The sequence below is a fragment of the Microcaecilia unicolor genome, chromosome 13 (assembly GCF_901765095.1).
Source record: "Microcaecilia unicolor chromosome 13, aMicUni1.1, whole genome shotgun sequence".
Lineage (NCBI taxonomy): Eukaryota > Metazoa > Chordata > Amphibia > Gymnophiona > Siphonopidae > Microcaecilia > Microcaecilia unicolor.
This window is the reverse complement of record NC_044043.1, coordinates 93,805,045-93,828,486: the sequence shown is the minus strand read 5'-3', so window position 1 is coordinate 93,828,486 and position 23,442 is coordinate 93,805,045. Positions and strand designations below refer to the sequence as shown.

Genomic DNA, 23,442 nt, shown 5'->3' with positions numbered 1-23,442 from the left:
AGAAAATAAAATATGTTTACTGGGAAGTACCATAGTGAGTCGACTTAGACAGCATGTAGTACCATCAGATATATTAGCTGGAATATAATTAAAGGTATACATTCCACATGACCAAAACCAGCCAGGGGGTAAATGAGTAAATTTATAAATATATGAAACATTTTCGTAGGAGCTACAATTTAACAAAGTTGGTCCAAAATTAACACAATTTGATCGGGTACAATTAACCATACGAGCACATGTCATATTGATACTAGCTATTTGATTGGTTCTCACATGCATTGCCAAAGTAGGCGGCAACAGGGTTTGTGTTCCCCAATTATGGTATTCATAAGAAGCATTTCGATAGGATGAATTAACAGGAAGCTGTGAATAAAACCAAGTATCATTTTGCATATCTTTAGGATCATGACATACTGGAATCAGGCAAGTTGCCAAAACTTCTCCAACTGCCTTTTGATGAGAAAGACAGAAATCAGTTTGGTTCAGTGAAATTGCAAACGCTTCCCAAATATTTTTTGTGGGAAGTAATTGTGACTGTCCACAAGGTATGTACAAACAACAACACAGTAGAAGCAATGTAATGGAATTAGCATTAAGCGCTGCAATAATAGCCACTACGAAGTTATCATCAGTCTTTTCAATATGAGCTTTTTCTAAAGTCTCTGTAGCTTGTTGACTCAAGGCTTTAATTTGTCCCCAAGTAACAGGAGCATTAGGTTGACGAGTCACTGACCGTTTGCGTGTTTGCATCTGCGGTCCTTGAAGGGTGAGTGTGAAATTGGGAATTGGGTTGTGAAGACCTTGATGCCACGACATGAGGTTTCACCCACTTTGCTGGAATCCACACCGGGCCAGAATCTGTTTGAACAGCAGCGTAACCACGACCCCAGGTAAGGAGAGGCACAGGGGAACTCCACTGATCAGAAGGTAGTTGTCGGTATATGACCAAAGGACGAGATAAAGGTGGGGCAGGAGTACGAAAATGTTGTTCAAATCTGGAAGAAAAAGTTTTTGTAGCAGGATTATTGATGAGATTGAGATGATTCAGTGTGTAAAGGATTTGTGCTAAGCATTCATCAATGCTTACTCTATGACGGAGAATACCGTCTTTTTTTGTAGTCAGATTACTTAAAGCAGTTTTCAGTGTGCGATTAGCACGTTCAACAATAGCTTGACCAGTGGAGTTATAGGGGATACCAAAAAGGTGCTCAATATGCCAGAGGGTCAGGAACTCCTGTAAGGAGGTGGAAGTATAAGCAGGGGCATTGTCTGTCTTGAGAGTTTTAGGAACACCCATGACCGCAAAAGCTTGGAGAAGATGAGAGCGGACATGAGATGTAGTTTCCCCTTTTTGTGCAGTGACCCACAAAAATCCAGAATGAGTATCAACAACCACATGAAGCTTAGACCATTGACCAAAAGGGGGAAAGTGAGTAACGTCCATTTGCCAGAGGCTATTAACTTCCAGACCACGAGGATTAACTCCAGGAAAAAAGGTAGTAGGAGCTGAAAAGGAACATTGTGGACAATTTTTGATAATAGCTCTAGCTTCTTCTAAAGAAATTTGAAACTGGCGAGCTAGGCTAGGTGCATTTTGATGATGAAGTTCATGACTGCAGTGTGCTGTGGAGAAAAAATGAAGATGGCGATCCGCTCGAGCATTCCCTTCAGACAGACCACCAGGAAAAGGTTGATGACTGCGGATATGACCTATAAAGAGAGAAGAAAGGCGATTCTCCAAGTAACCTTGGAGGGTTAACAGTAAAGCATAAAAAGAGGCATCCATTTTGAATGATACATAACTGTCGGGCATGCGACGGACAAGATTAGCACAATATTGACTGTCAACAATAAGATTCAGTGGTTGATCTGAAAATAAAGAAAGAGCCAGGATGATGGCAGCAAGCTCTGAACGTTGAGCAGAGGTTTGTGGAGAGGTAAATTTGACGTGCCATTTGTTCAGATTGTACCAAGTAACCACCCCACGAGTGGGACTACCATCTGTAAAGACGGTGAGAGCAGTAGGGAGTGGACGTAAAGAAATGGGATCATGAAGAGTGATTGGCAAAATGGATGTGCCCTGTATGCGAGGGTCTTTAGGATAGTGGCAATCTATAATACCAACATAAGTGGCTAAAATAAATTGCAAGTCGTCGGAGAACTGAATCATTTTTTCCCACTGCCACAAAGAATGAGGAATGATGAGTTTAAGAATGTCGAAACCAGTCATGAATGTTGCTCGCTCTCGAGCTTTAGTAATCAGCAAGGCTAGTTGCTGGGGCCATTGTGTAATAGTAGAATGGAGAGTATTCTGTAAATAGACCCATTCTATCAATTTCGGAGGAGTTGTATCTTGATATAAGACACCAAACGGTTGTCGGTGGGTGGGGTCTTTGAGAACGCAAAAACAAAAAAGGGCAAATGCATCTCGTCTATCTGTCCATTTTGTTTGTAAGATTTGATCCAATTGTGACAGAATTGTTTGTTGCGATGCAGTGAGTGTAATTAATTCAGCAGGTGTTTTATGACCTTTTAATGCGAGAAACAGGGGTTGTAAAAATTCTGTAGGAAGTTTCAAGTAGGGACGTAACCAATTGAGATTTCCTAAAATCTCTTGTAATTGATGTAATGTCGTGGGAGACTGTAAATTGAGATGAGGAGCGACAGGTTGGGCTGCAGCTTTAGTCATACGGAAACCTAGATATAAATAGGGTTCCTTTTCTTGAACCTTCTCTGAGGCAATTGTTAATCCTGAGGAGGCCAAGATAGAAATTAAAGTAGATTTCCAAGAAGGGGGAAGAGTTATCCCTGCAATTAGTATATCATCCATATAATGATATACCAAAAGTTGAGGGAAATAGGCACGAAATGGTTGCAAGGCTTGATGAACATAGTATTGACAAATAGTGGGTGAATTTAACATTCCCTGGGGCAAAACTTTCCAACAATACCTAGTAGTAGGGTGTGCATTATTGTAAACAGGTACAGTAAAAGCAAAGTATTTATAATCTTTTTCCTGGAGAGGAATTGAAAAAAAACAATCCTTCAGATCTATAATAGCTAATTGATAATCATAAGGAATCAAATTAGGATTTGGAATACCACATTGTAACGGGCCCATTGGTTCTAAAATCGCATTAATAGCTCGTAGGTCATGTAAAAATCTCCATTTTCCGGATTTTTTCTTGATCACAAATACCGGAGTATTATATGGAGAATTGGTAGGCTCAATGTGATTTAATTGTAATTGTTCTTCCACCAATTGATGTAAAATCAACAGTTTTTCTCTGGTAATCGGCCACTGCTCTACCCAAACAGGTTTGTCAGTTTTCCATTCCAAAGGAAGAGAAAAAGACATATTTATGAACTGTTAATCAGGTAGGATCAATGATGCATCTAATTGTTCCAAAAGGTCACGACCCCATAAATTAAAGGGTACTTGTAAAATACAGGGCTTAATATGTCCTAGAACCTTGGTATCGTTAGGATATGTAATAGATAACCATTGAGAACTTTGGGAGGCTGACTGAGTTCCCCCTATTCCTGTCACATGTGAAGTATCTTCAATGGGCCATTCCACAGGCCATTGTTTATAAGCTATGACAGAAACATCCGCCCCGGTATCTAATATACCAACAAAGGGCTTTTGTTGCAATAAAAATTGAGCAGTGGGTCGTGCATTAGAAACCGGTTTTAAAACTGCACTTACCTGTCGCGTAGATCCAAAGCCCCCTGTACGAGAGACAGTAGAAGGAATAGGTGCTGTAAAATATGGTAAAATAATTAATTGTGCCCACGAGTCCCCGGGAGAAATTGTTAAAGGTGATGAGGACCATACTTGAATTTTAACAATGCCTGTGTAATCAGCATCAATAACTCCAGGGATAACATGAATACCTGCCTTCGATGCAGAGGAGCGAGGTAATACTAAACCTACAGTAGCCGCTGGAATGGGTCCTTTAAAGGTAGTATTATATACCAAAACTTCATGAGGTAAGATGGCAGTTTTACATTCCGCTGCAATAAGGTCAATTCCTGCACTACCTTGTGTAGCAGTAGTACTATGAGCAAAAGACCCTTGCACTCCCTTTGGACCGAGGTTAGGAGTTAACCCGGAGCAAAGTTTTTTGGGGGTGGCGGTGTGGAATTAATTGGATTAGAGCGACATTGATTGGCCCAATGATATCCTTTTTGACATCGAGGACATTTTCGAGAAGGTCGAGAAGGTCCTTTTGCAAAGTTGGCACCCCCTCCTGGGGCTCTACACTGAGCTCGAAAATGTCCTGGTTTCTTACAATTAAAACACGTCCCCTGTGGCTTATTACCTTTTGTATAGCTCCTGCTAACAAATTCATAGAATAACCATGAGTCCCCACATCTGCACATGCGCTCAATAAATCTGCTAAAGTAATTCCTGGGCGATGAGCTACAGTCTGCAATGCCTTTTTGCAATCTGAATTTGCATTTTCTTGGGCTAATTTAATCAATAACTCTGTTTGCGCATCAAGATTATCAATTTGCCTAGTTACAGCTTCCTGCAATCGATTAACAAATTGAAGGTAAGATTCGGTTGCACCCTGTTTAATTGATGCAAAAGATTTTGTTGGTTTATTCCCTTCTGGTGTTCTTTTAAATGCTCGCAAGATACAAGTGCCTATGGCTTGAAAACAGGTATCGTTTTGTTGAATTTGCATATCAAGGGTTGAAAATGGTCCCGATCCATAAATTTGATCAGGCACCAAATTAGTCCCAGTGATAAGTTGTGCTGCTTGCTTATATTCATTATCCCACACTACATATTGCGCAGGAGTTAACAGCATACGGAAAAGGTCTTTCCAATCTTTTGGAGTCATTAAGTAACCGTTACTAATCCCTTCTATCATGCCTTGAACAAATGAACTTTTTAAACCTGATTCTACGATAGCTCTACGTAATTCTCTCAAAACTTGATAAGGTAGAGCAGTCCATTCTGCATGATGTGTTTCGTTCCCTGCCTCTATTGTTGTAGTTCTAGTAACTGGGTATAAATTAGGATTAGGTTCCGAATTATCCCATAGATCATCGTTCCAAATGAATTCACCATTTTTTCGTGCTTGCTGTATACCTAATTGAATTAAACTAGGTCGTTCTACGCTCTTTGGTGTTTTGGTAATAATAACGCTATCATTAGCGTTGTTGTTTTGGATATTTTCAATTGGTTTATTAGGGGTAGTAGTAGTAAAGTCAGGAGTTTTGTTTTGCTCTTCCCTTCCCATATCGGTGGCCAGCCGACAAGAAGGAGGAGAAGGTGTAGGTCCAAGAGTCGCGGGAGGTAAAAGAGACCAGGTCTTGCCTGGCAATTTGTTGGATATATTTTCGTTAGTAATGCCTGTCAATCCAGAAGAGAGAATTACTATAGTAGAATATATCTCTCTCCAAGTCAATAATATAGGAGTCGAAACTCTAGGCTCTAAACGAAACTGCTGCCCTATCTTTTCCCATGTTTGAGGATCGAATGATCCCTTCTCTGGATACCAGGGACATTGACAAACTATTTCCTCAATTAAACGCTCTATATCTTTAAGAGTTATTGGATTTCGGGAGGAACCATATCTTTGCGTTATAGTATATAGCTCCTGTGCATGTTGTTTATGTGATGATGTTAAATTTCCCCCCATACTTACAGTGTTCCGTAGAAGGAATGGCGCGCTGACTGTTCCAGTCGTAGTAAGTACGTCACGTTTTCACCGATCACGTCGGGGATCACCAGATGTTGCAAAATAACTCTCCTCTCGTGTGTCTGGGCAAAAAACCCTTTATTTGGGAGTCAATCCCCTTCTTATATACTCTATGAATATTCATGGATATTACATGTATTATCATTACTATTGGTTACATTTTGCTTACACAACCATGATCATGCATTGCTTACAAGAACAACTCTACATGAACAGCTCGTGAACCTGCTCAGGAATGTACAAACATCACCTGCTATTCTGCTACTTTCTCAGGAAAGAACAAAAACATCACATGCTAGATTCTCAGGAATATACAAAACATCATCTGCTGCCTGTATCCAAATACATTCTATCTACAAAAGATGGTTGCAGAGTTTTCTTTTCTTCCCCCCCCCCCCCCCCCTTCTAAAATAACACCTGCCTGTGATTGAAAAAAAGGAAGGGGAAAACCAGTGAGTTACCTTTAAGTGTTCTTCCTTATCCCTGAAGCAGCGGATATCGATTTAAGAGCATCTGTATAGTCTTTCCCAGTGTATCTGGTATCTTGGAGGTTGGTGGAGGATTCCACTGAATGAAGAGATCTCTTTGAGTCTGAGTGAATGGTTCACCCCAATGCGAGTGTCAGTGGGTGTAGAGCTGAGAAGTGTTTTGGATACAGAGTATCTTCTGGATGGCCAGTTCTTCGAAGGAGCAATGGCTGTAGATCACCTGAGAGGAGGCGTTAGAGCCTTGGAAGGCAGTGGAGAGAAGTCTGTTTGGCACTCCTGGGGAGATCGAAGCCCCAAGCAGTGAAGGAGAGGTTGCTGGAGCTTGAATGGCAACAGGAAATAATTTTGTCAGCCTTAACGTACCCTGATAAGTTTGTTACAACTCTTGTTATGCTTCCCAATGAAGTTAAACCTGAAGTCCAGAAGCAGTTGAAATCTGTCAGGATTGTGTCTTTGGAGAACATTCCTCTGCTTCATGCTGGATCATTCCTCTTCTGGCACTGAAGTCCATAAGAGGCTTATAAATTTGGAGAACTGTACTAGAGCCCTTCATTTGAGAGTATTAACTTCCTCAAGGTATCCCTAGTTGGACCTCTGTAAGCAATATCTCCATGAAGTACGTTGGATGTAGGAAGAAGTATTGCGTTCAGTGACTGGAGTCCAGGGCAATATGGAGAAGATGGTGTGGAGAACATGTCTATGGATAGCCTCAGTTTGCTGTTAGAAGAATCATCTGGAGAAGAACATAGGTAGCCTACACACTTGGTAGCTTTAGTTATCCCTTGGGACAGAGACCCAACCCTCTACCTGTTCTTTCGTAGATGTTATCAACTATGTTCGGTCAGCCACAGTTTCAAAATGAACTTTAAATATGGACTCCCAAATTCTATATATGGCACCTTAAGTTGTGCGTACTAATTTGAGCGCACGGACAAATTGCACACGCAACTTAATTGATTAAAAAGCCAAGCAATACCAATAATTAGTACTTAACCAATTAGCGGCAGTAATTGGCTTTAATTAGAATTTATGATCACAACTTTCTAGACGTATTCTATGAAACGGTGCACGTAAATTCTCATGAGCAGTCGAAAAGGGAGTGTGGCCATGGGCGTGGAATGGGCGAGTTGTGGGTGTTTAAAAAACTACGTGCACTGTTATGAAATACACTCAATCTACGCCTAGCTTAGGTGCAGGTATTTAAACCTGGTTTTAGGTGGCCTAAGTGGGTGCACCTAAGTTTTAGCCACAAAAACAGCGTGTGCGCATGCTAACTGTGTGGTTTTTCAGCCCTGATTTTTAAGGCACAGTTTGACCCTGAGTGAAGAGAGAGATACAAGTAAATTGAAAATACGGGCCAACAAGTTCAAATGTAGAACTTTGCCCCTCAGCTTTTCTTCAGAGTTACCAAGAAAAAGGTCAGGAATAGAACCAACAGCATAAACAATGGCTAGTATTTATTAAACATCCAGATCTAAGAGAAAAACTTCAGTGGTTAATAAATAAAAGAGACTCTTTATCGGGGGGGGGGGGGGGGTTGGCAATGTTCCTGGTCTTTTTCAACAAGTTTAGCTGACAAACTCTAGCACATATGTTCAAAATAAACGCTAAAATCAGTGAAAAAGAGGGACCTCAGAAGTTGTCCATTGATTAAAATGTCATTGCAGCTTCTCTTTCAAAACATTCATTCACTGGTCTGAAAGTCCATGTACTAAATTTTGTGACATTTAAAATGCATTGAGTCCAGCAGTCAGTAGAGTAGCAGTGATATTGGAGGTCCTTTAGGAAGGAGAATCTATTGAATTTCTGAAGTTTATTTTTATTTTTGTTACATTTGTACCCCGTGCTTTCCCACTCATGGCAGGCTCAATGCGGCAGGCAATGGAGGATTAAGTGACTTGCCCAGAGTCACAAGGAGCTGCCTGTGCCTGAAGTGGGAATTGAACTCAGGACCAAAGTCCACCACCCTAACCACTAGGCCACTCCTCCACTGTTGCTACTATTTGAGATTCTACATGGAATGTTGCTATTCCACTAGCAACATTCCATGTAGAAGTCGGCCCTTGCAGATCACCAATGTGGCCGCGCAGGCTTCTACTTCTGTGAGTCAGACTCACAGAAACAGAAGCCTGTGCAGCCTTCTACATGGAATGTTGCTAATGGAATAGCAACATTCCATGTAGAATCTCCAGTAGTATCTATTTTATTTTTGTTACATTTGTACCCTGCGCTTTCCCACTCATGGCAGGCTCAATGCGGCTTACATGGGGCAATGGAGGGTTAAGAGACTTGCCCAGAGTCACAAGGAGCTGCCTGTGCCTGAAGTGGGAATTGAACCCAGTTCCCCAGGACCAAAGTCCACCACCCTAACCACTAGGCCACTCCTCCACTGTTGCTACTATTTGAGATTCTACATGGAATGTTGCTATTCCACTAGCAACATTCCATGTAGAAGTCGGCCCTTGCAGATCACCAATGTGGCCGCGCAGGCTTCTGCTTCTGTGAGTCTGACGTCCTGCACGTACGTGCAGGACGTCAGACCCACAGAAACAGAAGCCTGCGCAGCCTTCTACATGGAATGTTGCTAGTGGAATAGCAACATTCCATGTAGAATCTCCAATAGCAGCAACATTCCATGTAGAATCTCCAATAGTAGCAACATTCCATGTAGAATCTCCAATAGTATCTATTTTATTTTTGTTACATTTGTACCCTGCGCTTTCCCACTCATGGCAGGCTCAATGTGGCTTACATGGGGCAATGGAGGGTTAAGTGACTTGCCCAGAGTCACAAGGAGCTGCCTGTGCCTGAAGTGGGAATCAAACTCAGTTCCCCAGGACCAAAGTCCAGCACCCTAACCACTAGGCCACTCCTCCAAAGAAGTAGTCTTCTTTAGACAAAATAGAAGTCAGGAAGAGAAGTTTCTAGCGGACATCAGCATTTGAGATTAGTGCAGAGTGACCAGTTGAGTTACTACTACTACTTAACATTTCTAAAGCGCTACTAGGGTTACCCAGCGCTGTACAATTTAACAAAGAGGGACGGTCCCTGCTCATAGAGCTTACAATCTAAGAGACAAGTGAACGGTCAGTCCGATAGGGGCGGTCAAATTGGGGAAGTCTGGATTTACTGAAAGGTGAGAGTTAGGTGCCGAACGCAGCCTTGAAGAGGTGGGTTTTAAGCAAAGACTTGAAAACAGGCAGGGAGGGGGCTTGGCGTAAGGGCTCGGGAAGGTTGTTCCAAGCATAGGGTGAGGAGAGGCAGAATGAGCGGAGCCTAGAGTTGGCGGTGGTGGAGAAGGGTACAGAGAGGAGGGATTTGTCCTGTGAACGGAGGTTACGGGCGGGAACGTAAGGGGAGATGAGGTAGAGAGGTAGTGAGTTCTTTTAAGTGCATTAAAAACACGAGTTGTGAATTTAATACATGAATTGTGGGACCAGTGATTGAATGTTTTGGAGAAGATGAAGCAAATTACATTTTAATAAACAAGCTGCCCTTCTGAGGTCCCTCTTTGTTATCAATTTTAGCGTTTATTTTAAGTAGAAGAGTGTGGTAGCCGTGTTAGTCCACTCTTAAGGTTATCAATAGAAATCAAACAAAATAAAACATGGAAAAGAAAATAAGATGATACCTTTTTTATTGGACATAACTTAATACATTTCTTGATTAGCTTTCGAAGGTTGCCCTTCTTCGTCAGATCGGAAATAAGCAAATGTTGGTATATGACAGTATATATAAGTGAGACATCAAAGCATTCCAGTGACAGTCTAACAGGATGAGGGTGGATAGGTGAGAGACAGCAAGAGGGACAGGTGAGATATGCATGGAGACAGGAGGGGGACAAAGCAGTACATTTTTATGATAGGTGAGCCTGTCTCTCACCTATCCACACCCATCCTGTTAGACTGTCACTGAAATGCTTTGATGTTTCACTTATATATATACTGTCATCTACCAACATTTGCTTATTTCCGATCTGAGGAAGAAGGGCGACCTTCGAAAGCTAATCAAGAAATGTATTAAGTTATGTCCAATAAAAAAGGTATCATCTTATTTTCTTTTCCATGTTTTATTTTGTTTCATTTCTATAGATTCTACATGGAATGTTGCTATTCCACTAGCAACATTCCGTGTAGAAGTCGGCCCTTGCAGATCACCAGTGTGGCCGCGCAGGCTTGTGCTTCTGTGAGTCTGACGTCCTGCACATACGTGCAGGACGTCAGACTCACAGAAACAGAAGCCTGCGCAGCCTTCTACATGGAATGTTGCTAGTGGAATAGCAACATTCCATGTAGAATCTCCAATAGTATCTATTTTATTTTTGTTACATTTGTACCCTGCGCTTTCCCACTCATGGCAGGCTCAATGCGGCTTACATGGGGCAATGGAGGGTTAAGTGACTTGCCCAGAGTCACAAGGAGCTGGACGTCAGACTCACAGAAAGAAAAGCCTGCGCAGCCTTCTACATGGAATGTTGCTAGTGGAATAGCAACATTCCATGTAGAATCTCCAATAGTAGCAACATTCCATGTAGAATCTCCAATAGTATCTATTTTACTGTCATAGTAATGCTTGAATGTTTTCACTTATATACACTGTCAGCTAGCACATTTGCTTATTTCCGATCTGAGGAAGAAGGGCGACCTTCGAAAGCTAATCAAGAAATGTATTAAGTTATGTCCAATAAAAAAGGTATCATCTTATTTTCTTTTCCATGTTTTATTTTGTTTGATTTCTATTGATAGCGTTTATTTTGAACGTGTGCTGAATTTTTCAGGTAAAGTTGTTGGAATGTTTTTTCAGTTTATTTGTATGAGTGATTTTTGGGCCATAAAGTTTGGTTTGCTTCAAACCTGTGTAGGTTGCACAGAATCAATGAAAAAAAAATCTTTCTAAATGCCGTAAGATGTTATCTCTAGGCCCTTCCTTTTGATATAACCTTGCAAATATACAGTTATTTTTCTTATATGCCACTAAATCCATTTCCATAGTTCAAAGCGGATTACAGAAAGACACTAGATCACAAAGAGGCATATTTTCAAAGCACTTTGGGAGGCTAAGTTCCATAGGTTTCTATGGAACTTTGGGAGGCTAAGTGCTTTGAAAATGAGCCCCAATGTGTCTAGGATGTAACATTTCAAAAATAATATTACATAGTTTTCTTCCTGACGCATAATGTACAGAAGAAATTAGATACTGTGGAACTCATCCCTGAGCAATTTTCTATGGGATATCTGGATCTCTACCCATAACCAATGCAATTTGCCATAATAGATCGTAATTCTGTCTGATTTTCTGAGAAGGTAGATCAAACGAACTGCTACATTCTGAATAGTTTGTAATTGTTTCAATAACAGGCTTATTTTCGAAAGAGAAGGGCGCCCATCTTTCGACACAAATCGGGAGATGGGCGTCTTTCTCCCAGGGTCGCCCAAATCGGCATAATCAAAAGCCTATTTTGGGCGTCCTCAACTGCTTTCCGTGGCAGGGACGACCAAAGTTCATGGGGGAGTGTCGGAAGCGTAGCGAAGGCGGGACTGGGGCGTGCCTAACACATGGGCGTCCTCGACCGATAATGGAAAAAAGAAGGGCGTCCCTGACGAGCACTTGGGCGACTTTACTTGGTCCATTTTTTGTTACGACCAAGCCTCAAAAAGGTGCAAATTGACCAGATGACCACTGGAGGGAATCGGGGATGACCTCCCCTTACTCCCCCAGTGGTCACTAACCCCCTTCCACCCTCAAAAAAACCTTTTTAAATATTTTTTTGCCAGCCTCAAATGTCATACCCAGCTCCATGACAGCAGTATGCAGATCCCTGGAGCAGTTTTAGTGGGTGCAGTGCACTTCAGGCAGGCGGACCCAGGCCCACCCCCCCCCCCCCCCCCACCTGTTACACTTGTGGTAGTAAATGTGAGCCCTTCAAAACCCACCAGAAACCCACTGTACCCACATGTAGGTGCCCTCATTCAAACCTTAGGGCTATGGTAGTGGTGTACGGTTATGGGGAGTGGGTTTTGTTTTTTTGGGGGGGGGGGTTTGGGGGGCTCAGCATACAAGGTAAGGGCAAGTTTTTCTTCATATTCTCGTTTAGCCTTCTTTATCACTGCTTTGCATCTGGCTTGCCAGTGCTTTATGTTGCTTCTTATTTTCTTCATTTAGATCCTTTTTTCCATTCTTTGAAAGATGTTCTTTTGGCTCTAATAGCCTCTTTCACTTCACCTTTTAACCATACTGACTGTCGTTTGCTCTTCTTTCCATCTTTGTTAATGCGTGGAATACATCTGATCTGGGCTTCTATGATGTTTGTTTGTTTGTTTTTTTTAAACATTTCGCCTAACCTTTGCTGCCAATCCTTTTAGCTTCTTTTTAACTATTTTCCTCATTTTGTCATAGTCTCTCTTTCTTCAGATATCCGCTTAAATTTCATGTTATGATCACTGTTTCCCAGCAAATCCAACACCGTTGCCTCCCATACACACCCTACATTCCACTAAGGACTAGATCTGAAATAGCTCCCCCTCTTGTCGGTTCTTGGCCAGTTGTTCCAAGAAGCAGTCACTTATTACATCTAGGAGTTTTACCTCCCTAGCGCTCCCTGATGTAACATTTATCCAGTCAAGGTTGGGTAATTGCAATCACCCATTATTATACCGTTGCCGAATTTGCCAGCTTTCCTAATTTCTGTAAAAATGTCTTCATCTGTCTGTTCGTTCTGTCATGGTGGATGGTAGTACAGCCCTACCAGTATACTCCTTCCCTTCACATATAGAATTTCTATTCATAAGGATTCCATGCAGCTGTTTCAAGTAGAATGTTTACGTTGTTTGACTTAATTCCCTCTTTAACATATAGCACAACCCCCCCCCCCCCACACACACACACACCCCGCAATTTGATCCACTGTATCATTGCAGTATAATTTCTACTCTGATAACAACACAGTGTCCCATTGATTGTCCTCCATCTACCAGGTCTCAGAGATGCCTATTATTTCTACCTCTTCATTTAGTGCTATATGCTCAAACTCTCCCATCTTGATTTTAGGCTTCTGGCATTTGTATGTAGACACTTCAAATTATGTTTTTTCTTAGCATCTACAAGCTGCTTTGAAGTTGACGGGGATAATTTGCACCTTTTACTCTGTTCTCCCATGAAACACTCCTGGCTTTCTTTCACCATTATTGAAATCTCTCTATCAGGATTCCCTAAATGTCCTGTTTCAATAGTAGCCTTCGAGGATACTCCACACACCGAACCATGCGTTCCTGTCAACTCCCCCCCCCCCCTCCCCTGTTTTAGTTTAAAAGCTGCTTTATCTCCTTTTTAAACGTTAGCACTAGCAGCCTGGATCCATCCCAGTTAAGGTGAAGGTCAGTCGTTCCAGAATAGGCTCCCCCTTTCCCAGTTCCTAACAGATGTAAATCCTGCCCTCATCCTTCACCGTTGTCTCAACCACTCATCCAGACTTTGGAGCTCTGCCTTCCTCTTGGGTCCTGTGCGTGGAACAGGGAGCATTTCTGAAAATGCTACCCTGGAGGATCTGGATTTCAGCGTTCTACTTAAGAGCCTAAATTTGGCTTCCAGAACCTCCCTCCCACATTTTCCTATGTTATTGGTACCCACAAGTAGCAAGACAGCTGGCTCCTCTCCAGCACTATCTAAAATCCTTTTTAGGTGATTCGTGAGGTCTACCACCTTCGCACCAGGCAGGCAATTGACCAGGTGATCCTTACGTCCACCAGCCACCCAACTATCTAAATGCCTAGCGATCGAATCCATCTACAACAGCTTCCTCTCCTTTCCCCCCCTCCCCAGAGTCCTCCGCTAATCAGGTATCTCTCCTACTCTCCCCCTGAAGTCCTCCTTATTTAGTTTCTGAATCTAGTCCAGCAGTGATTCACATCAGGGGCCTTTTTTCTGGTGCAGAGACAGGAAGTTGCATCAGAGGAAGTGGAACGCCCTAGAGGGAAAGGTCCAGGAGGCTGGCTATATGAATTGCTACTGGATTGGATTCAGAAACAAAGTAAGGAGGATTGTGGACAATGGTGGGGGGGGGGGGGGGTACATAAGTAATGCCACACTAGGAAAAGATCAAGGGTCCATCGAGCCCAGCATCCTTTCCATCACAGCCGCCAATCCAGGCCAAGGGCACCTGGATACATACAAACATTATATACATGTTATTCCTGGAATTGTGGATTTTTCCCAAGTCCATTTATAAGCGGTTTATGGACTTGTCCTTTAGGAAACCGTCTAACCCCTTTTTAAACTCTGCCAAGCTAACCGCCTTCACCACGATGTCCGGCAACAAATTCCAGAGTTTAATTATGCGTTGGGTGAAGAAACGTTTTCTCCGATTTGTTTTACATTTACTACACTGTAGTTTCATCGCATGCCCCCTAGTTCTAGTATTTTTGGAAAGCGTGAACAGAAGAGGAAGGGAAAGCGAGAGCTATCTGATTTGCAGAAGACTGTGGGGAGGGGGGGGGGGGAAGAAGGGATAGGGAGAGATGCAGAAGCCATATTTTATGCGTATAACATGCATGTGTTTTTCGAGGTCTGTTTTTTTACATCGGCATGCAATTATCGTATTTTTAAGCATTTTATTTATTTATTTACCGCCTTTTTGAAGGAATTCACTCAAGGCATTGTACAGTAAGAATAAATCAAACATGAGCAATAGACAATTACAGTAGGAAAAATATTCAACTAACAATGCAAAGTATGGTAATCAACTTACAACGTCAACATGTATAACTCCTTTTAATTTGTGAACTTAAGGATAGCAAGCCAAACCACCACAAGGGTGGAGGTACACAAATTCCTAGGAAAAGTAGAATCTGAGGAAAGGGGGAGTAGGAGGAGTAGGCTCTTGAACAACACTAGTAGGCGATGTAGGTTAGGAACAATCTCTTTATTTAAATATACACTCAACTCAACACAGCCATGTTTCGGCACTACAGACGCCTTCTTCAGGAGTCTTGTGATATATAAATATACGAATATTAAGCTCAAAGAGAACGAAAGGCTTCTGCTACAATTGTAATCCACTGCCGATGCAGGAAAAAAAGCTCAGCGTATTCAATTGCACTTCTGTGTTGAGTCGAGTGTATATTTAAATCTACGTCGCCTACTAGTGTTGTTCATGAACTTAAGGATATGCATATAACATCTTTGGATTACACTGGTAATTGTTTTTGTTTGTTTGTTACTGGATTACATTCTTGGGTGTTACTGCCTTGGTGTTAAATTTGTAAGTGCAAAAAAAAAAAAAGTTGTGAGGCATGCAGTTTGGGGGCTGAGCCTGCAATGCCCTCTGATCCCAGGCCCTACTTCCCATATGTGCCAATGCGCCCCATGAGTGATGGGTCTCTCTTGAAATGCAGATGTAGACCCGGAGGTGGGGGGTGGGAATATCTGTTCCTGTGGTGAATGTAGCAGACAATCAGAGCTGTCATGGGTTTCTCTGTGGAGGTTTCAGAGCAGTTCTGACTTTTTTTGGTAACAAAGCACCTCCCATCTTTATGCAGTGTGTTTCCCATAGTGCTAATTTTGTGGGTAACAGTGGGATGACATAATTAGTGCAGAGTAAAAAAAAAGCCTGGTCCCAAAATAAAGCTGCCCACAGCAGTCACTTGGCACACGTGCTGGAGCTCTGCCCAGGCCGACTTTATGTGTTTGGCCTGCTGTAAGCAGCCTCTTTGATATGATCTGTATTTAAAGAGTCACGCCTGACATGTACTGGTTTCTCTGTAAGGAAAATGTAAACAGTTCAGTAAAGTGCCACCTCCAGTCTGAGTGTGTTTTTTTAAAAGGCTAAACTGTTCTATGTTTAGCAGAACTGGCATAAGGAATCAACCACCCTCGGTGTCCTGAACATTTGGTGTCCACCCCCTCCCCCTCTCCTTCACATGGTGACCTCCATTGTTGCTGCCATCCTGTTCCGACTCTTTCTTGCCTGTGGCAATGGCAGCATCATACCCACCTGCCTGTGTACACATGGGGGGGGGGGGGGGGGAGCTGTTAGCCAGCACACACTCTTAGCCTTCCTAGTTACACCACCCTCTGCTCACAAGAGGTTTTGTGTGAGAGAAGAAATCACCTTTGGGGACCCCGGAAGCACCGTTAGCTCAGTCCACGCTTGGGGGTGGGCAGGGATTGATGCTCTTAGTGGAGGGCAGCAGGGTCTGGGGACTACTTTTGTGGAGACAGGGAATGGTGGTGGGGGAGAAATGTAAGTGAAGTGAGGGAGAGATGAATGGGGGAACGGTGGAAGAGGAAGGGGCGGCAGGCAGTGGAGGGTTGTTTTTGCCATTCTATGCTGTCCAACAGGCGGTACCAACCCTGAAATTTAGATACAGTATTCTCAGGATTAGAGGCCAACTGAGTTTCGGTTTCAGTGCCAAAAAACGGCCTGAAATCCTTTTTTGGCCTTCAGTTTCAGCCAAAAAATGCTTGTGCGTTTTCGACTGGATCTGAAATGATGCGTGCAGCCTCCACTCCCTTCTGACCAAAAAGAGCCTCTCCCCCATGTCAGCCTCCCCTCCCGGAACGCTCCCTCCCAACAGCAGCCCCCCTTTGGGCCTACCTTATGGGAAGTGGGCACAGGAATGTGTCCCTACTCGCTCCTGCGCATGGCCAGCTCCAGGTCCAAATGGCTTCCGGGACTTCCAGCCACAATCTCATCCCGAAAAGCAGTTTTGAGATTGGAACTGGCATGGACAGGAGCGACTGAGGATTGTTCCTGCCCATGCCAGTTCCAATTTCAAAATAGCTGCCTGGACCTCCAGCAACAGTCTCAGAAGCCATTTGGACCTGGAGCTGGCCCTTGCGCAGGAATGAATGGGGATGCTCCTGCGCCCACAAGGTAGGCCCAGAAGGGAGCTACCGCCAGGGGGTGGGTCTGGGAGGGTTCTCTTTTGTTGGGGGGGTGGGGTGGGGTGGAGTGGGGGCTGTTTGGCCGTTCAGTTTCAGCAGAAACTGAAGCCAAAAACAAATTTCAGTCGCAGATTCGGTTTCAGCAAAAACTGAACATCCTGTTTTCAGTTGATCTCTGCTTAGGATTTTCCTAAACTGTGCTGATAACTTTGCAGTGTAACATAACTTAGATGTCAGACATTATATCTCTATCATGGTCTCCTAGGCCACCAGCTGTAGGGGTCAGAAATTGTACAATTACTTTAGATTTTTTTATTTTTGTTACATTTGTACCCCACGCTTTCCCACTCATGGCAGGCTCAATGCGGCTTACATGGGGCAATGGAGGGTTAAGTGACTTGCCCAGAGTCACGAGGAGCTGCCTGTGCCTGAAGTGGGAATCAAACTCAGTTCCTTAGTTCCCCAGGACCAAAGTCCACCACCCTAACCACTAGGCCACTCCTCCACTGTTGCTACTATTTGAGATTCTACATGGAATGTTGCTATTCCACTAGCAACATTCCATGTAGACATCGAGCCTTGCAGATCACCAATGTGGCCGCGTAGGCTTCTGCTTCTGTGAGTCTGACATCCTGCACGTACGTGCAGGACGTCAGACTCGCAGAAACAGAAGCCTGCGCAGCCTTCTACATGGAATGTTGCTAGTGGAATAGCAACATTCCATGTAGAATCTTAGATAGTAGCAACATTCCATGTAGAATCTGAAATAGGGAAAGGGAAATAGGACTTGATACTCTGCCTTTCTGTGTTTTTTGCAACTACTTTCAAAGCGGTTTACATCGTATATACAAGTACTTATTTTGTACCTGGGCAATGGAGGGTTAAGTGACTTGCCCAGAGTCACAGGGAGCTGCAGTGGGAATCAAACCCAGTTCCCCAGGATCAAAGTCCGCTGCACTAACCACTAGGCTACTCCTCCACAGTAAAATGATAAATTGATGCCTTTTCGGTATTGTCACTGTAGGGAACATGCCTTCTCCAAGGACAAGCGAGCTAATATTCTCACATGTGGGTAACGCAATCCGCGTTGCTCAGTCTGGAGTTTGTATCAAGCTTTTACAGACCACGTTACCCATATGTGAGAATGTATAGCCTGCATCCTCGGAAAATACCTGCTACAGGTAAGTAAGTATCTTCGCTGTTTGCAGGGTAGGGTGCTGGACAATTGCTTTCAGTGTTGTTAGACTGCTTTTGCCCGAAGATTTGCTGCACATGCAGCTTTTTTTTTTTTTCCAGTCGAGAAGTTATGTAAATTGATCCGTGGTGAAGCAGTGACTTTGGCAAGAATCCGGATCCCACACTGCTGACTTTTCTGTTTTTTTTTTTTTTCCTTTTCCTCACAGCCTACACCCAGCTCCAGCCTCATCAGCTGATTCAGCAGCACCAAAAACAGATCCAGCACCAGTTTGTGATCCAACAGCAGCAGCATATCCAGCCCCGGGCCCAGCTGATCCAGAGCAACGCCCCAACGCAGCTTCTCCAGGGCAGCCCCTCGGCACAGCTCCAGCCTGTAACGCAGCAGCCGCCTCCGCAGGTCCAGAGTCTGATTGTCCCGCCTATTATGCCACAGGCACAAATACAAATCCAGTCCCATCAGGCCTCGCCTCAGACCCAGGCCCCCACGGCCCTGCAGCAGTGTCCTCTCCCCGGTCTGCACAAGCCATGCGCCAGTCAGCAACCGCCGGCTCTCCATGCGTCCACCGGGTTGCAGCCAGTGGCTCCCGTGCAACCAGGACATGAAACGCTGGCTATGAATGGTCAGTCTTCTCGCAGATTTTTACCGGCCCCAGCAGTGATTCTTCAAATGCAGCCTCCCGCTAGTCCGGTGAGTATGAAGCAGAAATGAAGAACTGGTAATACATTGTATCGTAACTTCCCTTGTTTGTCTACTCATCATTTACAATGTAACTGTTTAATGGGTGACGACACGAAGGTCCCAGTGCTAGAGGTGACAGGCTCTGTATCCTTGTGCCTATCCCCCAGTCCTAGAGGTGACAGGCTCGGTACCCCTATGCCCATCCTCCAATCCTAGATGTGACAGGCTGTGTATCCTTGTGCCCATCCCCTGAGCCCCCCAGTCCTAAAGGTGACATGCTATGTGTGTCAAACAAACAGATAAAGAGGAATCCAATAAGACCTACGTGGAAATATAATGTTTGATTTCTTACAGAATATTTCAAAAAAATGTTTCAAAAAAGCAAGGAAAAGACCTCAAAATGCCCGCCCGACCGCTTACTTTCAATTTTCAGCGGCTTTAACTGGGGGCGTGGTGTTCATCACTGATCATAAAAACCTTGCTTAGAACATAAGTACATAAGTAATGCCACACTGGGAAAAGACCAAGGGTCCATCGAGCCCAGCATCCTGTCCACAACAGCGGCCAATCCAGGCCAAGGGCACCTGGCGAGCTTCCCAAACGTACAAACATTCTATACATGTTATTCCTGGAATTGTGGATTTTTTCCAAGTCCGTTTAGTAGTTCAGTTACTTCAATTTTTCAATTTTATTTTCAAAAGTAATTTTATTCTTTTTTTTATTCTTTAAACAAATTTTTTTTTCTCAATGCTAACTTCAAATTTTGTTTTGATTTGAAGAACCTTTACTAATTCTTTGTGAGATACTATGAAGCAGCTATTTTCACATATAAAGTAAGGTCGAGCACTTACCTGTTGCCCGACGGCGGCGTCATCCGTTTCGCGTGCAGGCTTTTTCAAGGGCTGTGCTTCGACAAGAAAAGCATTGATAATTTTTTCCTCTCTCTTATTGTGGTCACGACTTAATGCTGCTTCAAGCCAACCCTCCCCCGCTGTCAGGTCTTATTGGATTCCTCTTTATCTGTTTGGTGACCTTATATCTTGGAGTCCTTTACGGGGATCCTCGCACTATTGTTCACGCTATGTGTGTGTCACACCCTACTTTTACATAAGAATTGAAATTACAGTAGCCCTGGAAGTATATTTAGAAGGGTCCTTCCCCGACTCCCCCACCCTAGGACATTACTCTTTTTAAAATATTGAGGGGTATCTGTCCTGCAGGGAAGCTGTCTTGCATATCCTATATAATAAAACTCACCCTCAACGTTCTGAGGACACTGATGTCAGTGTCACGTCCTGCGGGCACTTCCTTCGGGTTCGAAGGGTTCGTGGTGGTGAAGCCATCGAAATCACTGTGTCTGGGCCCCGCCCTAGCATCAAACGTGATGACGAAGAGGGCGGAGCAATGGCGTCAGTGGATGAAGGTGGCGTGCGTTGACGAGGTGTGGAGCAATGGCGGTGAATGGCTTCACAACGCCGAAGGGGTGGGTAAGGAGGGGGGGTTCAGCAGGAAAACCTTGCTAGTGCCCGTTTCATTTACTGCAGAAACTGGCATGTTTTACTAGTTTACAAATATAGACATCTGTAGGGTAAAGCTGGAGGAAGTAAGCAGGGGGATTTCGAGATCCCCACACACATTTTCAGTAGTTCCACTCCCAGTGCTACCCATTTTCTGCTCGTAGGTTCGATTTTTTTTTTTTCCCCAGGGTTAAAGCTCCATTTAGCTATGGAAGTCATCTGAAAGTTGACCTACTGGCCGTTTTCATTATTTTCTTTAGGATCTTTTGCCCGGAATGCTTCGGAACAAAAATATGAAGGGTCAGCGTTCAAAGTGATTTAACCGGCCAGAAACGGCTCTTGACCGGTTTAGTCGCTTGTTCAGGGCTGTCAGCAGCTGCTGAATATCACCACTGACCATTAAACTCAAAGCAGCTATTTTGTGGGTGGTCCGAGGAGCGAAGTCGTCACACATGCAGTTGGGTTTAGCAGTTACGTCGGACTGCACAAAAGTCAGTCCTATCTTTACGTGGTGTCACTTATACGATTAAATACTAAATATCGTATTAATACGTATTAATGTTAATACAAGTCGGAGAAAAGTTTTCTTCACTCAACGTGTAATTAAACTCTGGAATTCATTGTCAGAGAATGTGGTAAAGACGGTTAGCTTAGCGGGGTTTCAAAAGGAAAAGTCTGTAGACCATTGTTAAAATGACTTGGGGATAAGCAGCATAAAATGTTTTGTACCTTTTTGGGATCTTACCAGGTATTTGTGACCTGGATTGGCCACTGTTGGAAACAGGATGCTGGGCTTGATGGACCTTTGGTCTGTGCCAGTGTGGCGATACTTATGTACTTATCACACTTAACTGCATAAAAGATAACCGGCTGTGTAAACCTGGATATTAAATGCTGGTAACATTGATATCAGGGAATAACACCAGCATAGGCTGAATATCGACCTGTAAAATGTTAAGACTGAGAAAATTAGAGCCGGCTAGGTACCCTGACGAGGCTAGTCATATTGTAGGTGCATTGGGTGGTCTAGCATCAGGTTCATTTTTCTGAATTTGCAGGCTCTGGATTTTTACTGATCTGCAATTACTGGCTTCTTTTTGTCCTTAGGCCCAGGTCCCGCCCCGGGAGGTCCCTCAGAAAGATGTGCAGCCTACTGACAAGAAAACTTCTGACAGCCCCCTTTCTCAGCTTCAGAGCACCTTAGCGCCGTCTTCCGCAGCAGCCCCAGAACTGGAGGTCTCCCAGCCTGCCAGCTCTCAGCTGCAGGGTAAGCGCTTTTTCTAGGTTTCTTTATAACACACCATTAGACTTGGTGTCCACCAGTTTCTTGGGTACCGGGAAACACGGTTCAGGCAGATCACAGCGTCTGCCCCTTCGGGAATGCTGCTATTGAGCAGTCATTGATCTCATTCAAGACCAGGGGCGTAGCTAGGTGGGGGCCACGGGGGCATGCCCCCCCCCCCCCCCCGATTTAGCTGTCCCCCTGCTTTCGCCCCCTGCCGCCGACCCTCCACCGCCACATTCGACCGCCGCCGCCAACCCTCCCCCGCCGTCAGGTACCTTTGTTGGTGGGGGTCCCCAACCCCCGCCAGCCGAAGTCCTCTTCAGTGCCAGTCTCCGGCGCGTTGCTGATCTGGATTCTGTTTCTGTGAGTCCTGACATCTTTCACAGGACGTCAGGACTCACAGAAGCAGAATCCAGATCAGCGAATGCACCGCACTCGGAGACCGGCGCTGAAGGGGACTTTGGCTGGCGGGAGTTGGGGACCCCCCGCCAGCAAAGGTACGTGGCGGGGGAGGATTGGCGGCAGCGGGAGGGGGGGAGTCGAAAGGGACACTTCGTTTTCACACAGGTACATTAGTGAAAAACATTTGCACAATTTATATAGCTTTTAAGTGTGATTTACAGTTTAATCATTTTACTGTCCCATATTCTATCCATCCGTTTTATTCTTGTGCTGTAAACCATTTTGAATGGACTTGTTTCACAAAAATGGTAAAAACGGCATAAATCATAATGCTAAAGTCAATCTAGGATCAGGTGATAAATAGAAATAGAATAAAACCTAGAAATGAAAATAAGGTGATGCCTTTTTTATTGGACTAAAACTTAATACATTTTTTCATCACATCACATCAGAAAATATATTTCTATGTTTTTATTTTTTCTATTTATTACCTTCAAAAGTGGACTAACACGGCTACCACATCACTCTACAACAGCAGCATAACGGCTTTTCACTCTGACCTTCAAAGAGTGGCATCACTCTACCATCAAGCTGATCCACAGAGTTTATTCGTTTTAACAGAACTATTTGTTTCCCAAGTTTTTCAAATGCAATGTTTGAAAATGAAAAATGACTTAAAACGATAGGTAAAGCAGAGTGTGAGTGAAAAAGAACTCGAGCCCCAGCAAAGCTTTTTCTGGGTAACCTTAGAAACATTAGCATGAACCCTAAGATCTTGACTGAAGAAAGCAAAAGCTTTGTGTTTAAAAATAAGCTTTTTGTGTCCAGTGTCAGTCGAGAGCAAATCACAGTTAACAGGATAGGACTCAAAATATACCCCAGTCTTCTCTGCTGTTAAAAGTAGCAGAGGGGCCAGACTGTGATAGAAATTAGGGTGTATTAAAAATAAATAAAACTCACTCTTGCACCTTCCCCTCTCGGGCAGAACAGTGTATGGAAAGCCTGTATGTATTCTTTGGAAGAAAGGCGGGAGAGGGGAGATATGATACAGACATTTAAATATTTATGCAGCATTAATTCACAGGAGGTGAAGCTCTGGAACGAGGTGGCAGTAGGATGAAGGTGAAAGGGGATAGACCCAGAAGTAACCCGAGGAAATACTTCTTCACAGAGTCCTGGGGAACTGAGGAACTGAGTTTGATTCCCACTTCAGGCACAGGCAGCTCCTTGTGACTCTGGGCAAGTCACTTAACCCTCCATTGCCCCATGTAAG

The 23,442-nt window shown here is 43.8% G+C and overlaps 1 protein-coding gene across 2 annotated transcripts in view; it reads left to right on the top strand.

Moving 5' to 3' along the window:
- The window catches only part of PHC2 (polyhomeotic homolog 2), a 292,890-nt gene that overhangs the window by 174,251 nt on the left and 95,197 nt on the right, over positions 1–23,442 (top strand). For both annotated transcript variants that reach the window (XM_030185734.1, XM_030185731.1), the window contains 2 exons: positions 18,493–18,974; positions 21,590–21,749. In XM_030185734.1, coding sequence (XP_030041594.1) covers positions 18,493–18,974; positions 21,590–21,749 — 642 coding nt within the window. The remainder of the gene's footprint in view (positions 1–18,492; positions 18,975–21,589; positions 21,750–23,442) is intronic.